Source organism: Calidris pugnax, unplaced genomic scaffold (genome assembly GCF_001431845.1).
Source record: "Calidris pugnax isolate Ruff unplaced genomic scaffold, ASM143184v1 scaffold336, whole genome shotgun sequence".
Classification (NCBI taxonomy): domain Eukaryota; kingdom Metazoa; phylum Chordata; class Aves; order Charadriiformes; family Scolopacidae; genus Calidris; species Calidris pugnax.
In genome coordinates, this window is record NW_015091127.1 from 1,029,528 (window position 1) to 1,037,445 (window position 7,918).

At 44.6% G+C, this 7,918-nt stretch overlaps 1 protein-coding gene and 1 long non-coding RNA gene across 2 annotated transcripts in view; both read left to right on the top strand.

Annotated features, from left to right (window-relative positions):
- Window positions 1-3,568, top strand: part of IQSEC1 (IQ motif and Sec7 domain 1) — a 148,175-nt gene extending 144,607 nt beyond the window's left edge. Inside the window, exon 14 of the mRNA XM_014958445.1 lies at window positions 1,592-3,568. Within this exon, the coding sequence (XP_014813931.1) occupies window positions 1,592-1,630 (39 nt within the window). The 3' untranslated portion in view covers window positions 1,631-3,568. The remainder of the gene's footprint in view (window positions 1-1,591) is intronic.
- Window positions 3,569-4,795: 1,227 nt separating this feature from the next.
- LOC106897673 lies at window positions 4,796-7,548 on the top strand. The gene is made up of 5 exons (XR_001413814.1): window positions 4,796-4,912; window positions 5,216-5,313; window positions 5,762-5,833; window positions 6,342-6,440; window positions 7,182-7,548. It is a non-coding gene; the product is annotated as an uncharacterized LOC106897673 (long non-coding RNA).
- The last annotated feature ends 370 nt before the right edge of the window (window positions 7,549-7,918 follow it).

Below are 7,918 nucleotides of genomic sequence, written 5' to 3' on the forward strand. Positions count from 1 at the left end.
CGGACCGCCACCACCTCCCTCCACCTCCGCCAGCACCAAGCCCAAACACAGTGGCATCAGCACAATAGTCTAGAGCCTACTCGCCCTCCTAATAACTGTAGTTTTAAACAAAAGTTACAGAGGCACTTACAGGAAGCAACAAATAAAATTGTCAGTTTTTACCTACACGATTTAATCGAGCTGTGTGAGCTTAAAGGCTTGCTGTTACTAAATAAAATAATTCAAGTTAGAGCAATCGATACTGGTTTTACTTATCTACTCGATAGACGCTCACCACCTGGTTAGTCCTTCTTTCCAAACTGCCTTGAAAACATGCTGCTTGCTGAATATGAGTAAAGCTACCTTTTACACCCAATCCCTTGACAATTTTACATGCGTAATAAAAACTTAGTCTATGAAAAAAAAAAAAAAGGGAAAAAAAAAGTGATACAGAACCAAGTGTTGCATTCTTGCTCTTTTATTGTCAATGGGCAAAAAAATAAGTAGACCTGATATGGTTGATGAAAGTACGTAAGTAAACTTTATATAATATAAATATATACATATAAATATATATATACTGTATAGTTAACATTTGTGCTTGGAAAGAAATTTTTTCAGTCCACAAAACTAGCAATATAGACTTTACAAGGAATTCCACTTACTTGATAGGACAGTATAATAGATGAATAGCATATGAAAGAGTAGACCAAAAACATTAAACGTTAGAAACAAATTTCCGACATTTCAGTATTTTCATTCCAAGTCCTCTGGGCTTGCTAAGATTTCTAAGCAATCATTACTAAATGTGCCAAGTAACATAGCATTTAAATGTTGTAGTCAAATACTGCTTTGTATAAATCCTTATTTTATTAACACGATAATATCATACGTAATCAGTATTATAACTGCTGTGCTATTTCAGGTAAGCAAACTCGTTAAGATGCAGTAATTATACCGTAGCAATGTAGGATGGCCTTTTACCACTGGTCATCTTCAGGCATTGGTCACACAAATTCTTAGACACTTTAAAGGCTGTGATAACTGTGAATTTACATGATCCACATTTCTTTTGTATGGCTATGATTTAAGGAACACACATGAAGAGTGACGACAGGTGCATGTAAACACTGCAAAAACATTCATCTCAAACATGAAAATGGCAAACTTCCATCTTTCTCAGCTACTTTGTTTCCTCTTCACCATAATTTCTCATTTTTACCCCAAATGAAGCTGAATTCTAGTCAGAGCATTTCCAGTTGGAAGCGCTCTAAAGCTTGAAGGTTTGTTTTAGAATTTAGTATAGGGTTTTTTTATATATATATATATATATATTAAAACAAAATCTGTAATTCCATGTAGCCATGTGCTAGCAACAAAGTGGCTTCACCATTTTTACTCATCACATTTGTTAGTTTGAAAGTACCCAGCACTCAGCAGGCTGAGTTTACGCTCAAACCCTCACTCTCATAGTCCAGTTAGTTGCAAGACATCACATGAAAACAGGCTGTGCTGTTGTTGCTTATGTGTTGTAATCGAACCATTTGCAAATTTCTATACAATTTTTATCCCGAAATCCTGTACAAAGTTATACATGGCGCCTACTTTGTAGTTTCAGCATTTTGAGCCACTGCAAGGACTTTACACCTAAACAGTAGAGACAAAGGAATCACAACTGCAAAACTGTACCAGCCTAAGAGCAAACCTTGAAGAGGATGAGCAAAAAGTTCCAGTCTGAGATGGGTAAAAGTAATAATAACAACCAGTCCATTTTCTGTTTAGCAGTAGTAGAATTGTCAGGAATAACAAGGACATGAGAAGGAGAGAGTGAGTTTTCATGTCGGCTTGCTCATGGCATCTCTGATACTTGGGGGGCGGGGGGAGAGGTTGAGTAAGTTTTTCCCTTTCATACCATTGATCTCACAATACCAGCAAAACTGCAAACTGAGCACTTTGTTAACCTCCACAGAGAGCAAATACAGCAATCTAGAGTTTAGCCTTTTGTTTAGAGCTGTCCACGTTCGTTTCACACATGTGCAATATGTTTTCCCCTTCTGCTCCTTCTCCTCTAAATTATCTTCATGAAAAAAAAAAAAAAAAGAAAAGGAGTCATTATTTTTAAGTATCACTCATACTAAATTCTGCGGCTTACCTTAAGAGGGCTCGTAGGGGTCCCCTGAGGCTCTGTTCCTTGCAGTTTAAAACAATATATACTGTTCTTATAAGGGAAAGTAGAACTGTCTGCATGTCATCTAATGTTATTAGTGTGAGGCTACACTCTACATATTGTATATTTGCAAAATATATCAGTGTTACTGTTGATATTAGTTGAAGTAAAGTGATAACATATTTCAATATGTAGACTTTTCTTCATACATCTGTACCAATAGTAGAGTCTAACTGTAATTTATAGGTTGTTCCAGAAAAGATAAAGAACCATTCAGGTACAAACATCTTCCAGAAACTGCATCTTTTAATTAAAACGGAGGTAAGAGTGCTCCTCTTCACTGAGTGACAGCGTCTGTACTGGGTTCAGATGCAGAGTTACGATGGAAGTGAAATTGCCTGTGTATGGAATACAGAGCATGCGGTAGCAGTGGAGAGGAAATTCTGACTCTGGCTGTGTTAATTAACAACGAAGATGCTGAATCTCCCAGATCTGCATTTGCTTTATGTGCAAAAAACCCCTTTCATTCATTTAAATTAGAGTTACGCATAAATATTCTGAACTTGCACAGTAAGCCACATTTTGATGTTTGCCCACTGGTTTTCCATGTGCCCTCAGCTCAGTATTGTGGAGAAGTCACCAGTGTGCACCCCGAAAAGCCATTGACACACGAGTTCATGTACCCCTGGGGACAGAGCTGGCGCCTGCCCTCGGGGTGCACCCAGCTGCATGTGGGAAATCACACGTCATTCTGAGGCTAGTTTGAAAAACAAAACTGGTCATAGAAGAGCACAGTATTTGTAAACTCTAAATAGTTTCAAGTCAATGAGGAGAAACAGTGGAATTTTTTTAATTATTTTTATTTTTTAGACTGTGTGTTTGTATGTACTTTAAACAAACCGATGTGTCTTGGTGTCAGCATAAGTCTGGAGAACTTTGCTGCTTGGTTAGGGCTGTAGTATAACCTCTCCAACTCCATCCTTGATTAACAAACTCTTAGAGCAGTGTGGCCCACGCCTAGAACAGGAAAATGACAGTACTATAACACTGCCTGTGGTTAAGAAAATTAATTTTTCCAGCCTGCGGGCAGGAGTAGAATTGAGAGGGTTTTTTCTCCAATGCCATTGCCAATTCAAAACTGGTACAGAGCTGCATGGAGTGGCCGTGTTTCTCTTTTCCCATAAATAATGTGGCGAAGTGGTAATGCTGATTTGAAAAAATGAAAGGGAAACGTAAAGAATGAAGGTGTGGCAAGAAAAATCTTTTCTGGGACAACAATCAAATATATCTTTGGGGTTTTTATTTTTTTAAGTTAAGAATGAAATGTACAACGATGTAAAAACAAAAAACAAAGTTCATCCTAATATAATGTGCGTCTTGTATTGCTAAAAAAAAAAAAAAAAACAAAAACTAAAAAAAAAAAAAAAAAACAGAAGCCAGACACATAAGTGGAAATATCTAAAAAAAAAAAAAAAAAAGCCAAGTCTAACATACAGTGTAGAATGATTTTCCCATCATGTACTGCATGCAGCAGAAGCCTCTTGTTTCTTGATAAAATGAGCTGAGAGACAGTCAGCAGATATTTAAACAATGAATCTCTAGATGTTGACTTGCTGTTCCATATGAAGCTGTGTGTTTTCTGCAGTTAAGCATGCATTTTGCTGTTCCGTTGTAAAATACCATCGCACTTCTTGCCTGCGAAATGGGTTATTGTGTATATATTTAAAAGAAAAGTGGAACCAATAACAAGACTAAATTTGGAAAAGAGACAAGGGGGTGGCGAGAATGGGACCAGTAGGGGGAATAGATAATTCTCTAAATTGTACATAGTGTGTAAATTAGTATTACTATAAGTCTGCAGTCACTTTGAGGTTGCCTATCTCCTGCTAGGAACTTAAATCAGCTTTGAGTTGTATTAAACTGTTAGAATTAGGTCTTGAATGCAGACTGTTAAAGACTTCCAAAAACCATTATGCTTACAAGAAGCTTCTGTTCTGGGGAGGCTTGAGACCCCTTTTGTAACTATGGGGAAGAAAGGAGTGCTTTCATTTTAATATGCATTCTGTTTGTAAGTAGTAACAAACCCTATTGATGTAAAACTATAACTGTGATCATGTGGAGAAATCAAATAAATCATTTAAAACTCTTTGTTTCTCATTTTGTGTAATCCAAGAACTTCAACTCTTCAGGCTTGAAATGCAGGGAATCCCTTCCAGCGGTGTCCCGGCCCCGCTGAGGCGATGGGATCTCTGCTGCTGGCTTCAGAGGGGCTGAGTTCAGTCTTCAGCTTAAATTAGAGAGGAGCTGGTGGAGCTGATGGTCGGTGCTGTGGAGACTGGGATCCCTTCTCGGTAGCCTTTGATTTGTCTGGTGGTGCTGCAAAGGCATTTGGTTCCAAAGTACAGTAAAGAGGGATAAATACCCCACCTAGATGTGCAAACAGTGAGGGGTAACACCGAAGAGGCTTTTTGGTGTGCTATTTATCAAAACATCCCCGTGTTGAGAAACAGCAGCCAGATTTGGAATCTTTTTAAACGTGAGCTGTGCGGGGTGTTGGACTCGTCCCGTTACTCCTTTGGCTGTGGCTTTGCCGTGGGAGTTGGCGTTGGGGTGACCCTCTGCCCTTCACTCATACGTGTTCTCAGTCTGTCCTTCCCAGGCGCCCCGTCCGTGTGTCCCCAGCCTCACCCGCGGTCCCTGGAGGGAGCCAGGAGGGGGGCCGTTGCCTCTGCGCGCCCGGTGCCGGGGAGCCCGCAGCACACCTCAGTAAGTGATGTCACTCCTTAAATATTACCTCGTTACCGCTCGTACCTGGGCTTATTTGCTGTGTGTCTTCATTTCCATCACAACAGCATCACTGCAGAGGCGGATTTGCCTCCACAATACTTGCTGTCACACTCCTGCACTTGCTGTAGGTAGCGACCCGGGGCTTTCTCAACCATCTTCTTATTTGTGTGCATTTCCTTCAAGGGCACTATAGTGTGCTTGTAAAGCCTGTTAAAGCTAATGATTAGCTATCAATTTAAACTAAACATTACGTTTGCTTTTTCTTTTTCTATGAATTTTAAGGGATTCTGGAATTATTTGGTGGGAAGAGTCGACTATGTCCTATTTCTGAGTGGCTGTAATTCCAGGATGTACGTCGGGATCACTGGTGGTTTTGCCAGGTAAGTGTGCCTTTTTCAGGAGGTGCTTGCACCTCCTCTGAGCTCTGCGACACATCAGAACATAACCAATGCCTCGCAGAAACGCTCTCTTAGTGGAAATAGAAGAATTTCCATTTATGGAACTTACTTCCATAAAGTCCATTTATGTTCTTTATATGTACTAATATTCCTGTAAGTTCCAGGGGGGACCAAGATCCCTGGCTACCCTGGCTGCCCTTTCCTAGTCCCACATGTCGGTTGGAGATGTTGATCTGGAGGCTTTTGGGGTTGTGCTCGATTTCCCGTCAGCAGAGAGATAGCGGGGATGGGAGGCATGTAAGCTTTGCTGTTGCTCCCAGGGCTTTTGCTGGTGCTCCCAGGGCAGGGAAGGAGAGTCTCTGCAGGTCCCTAAAGTAGAAATGGATCCCAACGTGCAATGGAAACCTTTCTCATCTCTGCTTGCTTCTAGATGAAAGTGGTGGCAATGGTCATCCTGCTTATCCACTGGATCTTGGCATGCATCCCTTAGGGCTTCCTGCAGGTACGTTCTCAGTGTCCCTTTCCTTGAAAGCAGCAACAGGGACAATGTGGCAAGAGCTTGTTCATGTGCCATTTCCTATCAGACCCTCTCAGGGTCAAGGGCTTCCCGAATTCTTGCCCTATTCCTGTCCGTGAGCCCCAGAGCAGTCCCACAGCTGAGCCAGTGGGAGGAAGGAGCATTTCCCTTGTAATCCTTTTTCCATGGGAAATGGCTTTGCTCCTTCCGTGCCCGATGCGCAGACGTGGAGGAGAGCAGAGAGGGAACGGGTTGGGCCCAGTGATGTGCCCTGGGGCCAACGGAGGTCCCAATAAATGGTGGAGGCTTCTCCTGGGTGCTTATTTTACAAACATGCCCAAAGGGGAGGCTCTTCCATCTCCCTGGCTGGATCCTGCCCTAGATCCCGGCTGAGGTCGCAGGGGGAATTGTCTGTCCCTGCTGACCTCACCGGCTTTGCACTGCTTTTCTGTAATTGATTGATACGAGAGTGAACCAAATACTTTCTGTGAAGGTCTTCCAAGGGAGAAGAACGCAATTGAAGAAGAGAAAATGACCCTGGAGCCACCTGAAGTCCTCATGGACATTCTCAAAAAGATGCATGCACTACACGGTGGGTGTATTTCACTCTGCGGTAGCCGTGGGACTTGCTCCACACCTGGACGGGCTGTAGCCTGCAGAGCAGGAAGGGATCCATCAGAGCCTCGCCGCAGCCACGCTGGGTTTCAGCCCTTGCGGGCGCTTCCGAGCCCCAGGGATGGTCCAGGGCCTCTGCGGCCAGTGGTGGCCACAGCCGGGTGCCAGGGGCAGCCGCTGCCCCACTGGGACCATGAGGACTCAGAGCTGTTTGCGCAGAGGTCGGGGACAGATTTGGGGTCCTGGCACGTGCTGCACTTGTGTCCAGCTGCCCCACAGCTCTGCTGGCGCAATGGGCCAGGGCCAGGGGGGAGAGCGGGGTCCCAAGCAAGGCTTGCTGCCCTATCCTAGTCCTGCAAGTCAGCTGGAGATGCTGATTTGGAAGCTTTTGGGGCTCTGCTCGATTTCCTGTCTGCAGAGCGACAGCTGGGATGGGAGGAATATAGGCTTTGCTGGTGCTCCCAGGGCAGGGCAGGAAGTTCTGGTGGAAGAGCCCTTCCCCCGGCTGGCCTGGCTGCTGCAGCTTCTTCCCCTCGTCTTGGAAGGCTGCCGTTTAGCATCATCTTGCAGTTGGCCAAAAACGCAGTAGATGTAAATCAGTGTTGGAGCAGTGACTGGGCACAAGCCCAGAAGCCCAGGCCTTCCATCTCACTTTCTTGGGTGTCTTGGAGAAGTACCGACTCATCAAGCTCTCAATAATTCACCCTTATGTGTCCAGTCCAGATCCACCTGACCCCCTGAAAGATGGACCCAACGCCAGCAGCCGTTGCTTCCACCTGCATCACCGGCACCACGACCGGCCTCCCGGGAGCCCCTGCGCCCCACAGGCCTCTCCCCGGCCAGCCTGGACCAACAGCAGAAGCTGTCCAGCCCCGGCCAGCTCCCGACCCCACCAAAAGAGCCCCCGTGCCACACCACCCCACAATGTCAAGAAGCCTTGATGGAGGCTCAATCCCCACTCGGCGCTGGGGCTGCTCCTCAAATGCACCCAGTGGGACAGTTTCACTGAATTTCACTGAATTTCACTGAATTTTTGGAGTTGGAAGGGTCCGTAGAGATCATCTAATCCAACTCCCTTGCTGAAGCAGGATTGCCTAGAGCTAGAGCATGTTACTCAGGACCACATCCAGGCGGGTCTTGGAAATCTCCAAAGAAGGGGACTCCACGACCTCCCTGGGCAGCCTCTTCCAGGGCTCTGTCACCCTCACTGTGAAGAAGCTTTTTCTCATATTTGAGTGGAAGCTCCTATGTTCCAACTTGTGCCCGTTACTCCTCGTCCTCTCACTGGCAACTGCTGAAAAGAGTCTGGCTCCCTCCTCCTTCAAACCACCCTTTAGGTACTTATAGGCATTGATGAGGTCTCCCCTCAGCCGTCTCTTCTCCAGACTAAAGACTCCCAGCTCTCTCAGACTTTCTTCATAAGGGAGATGCTCCAGTCCTTGAATCATCTTTGTT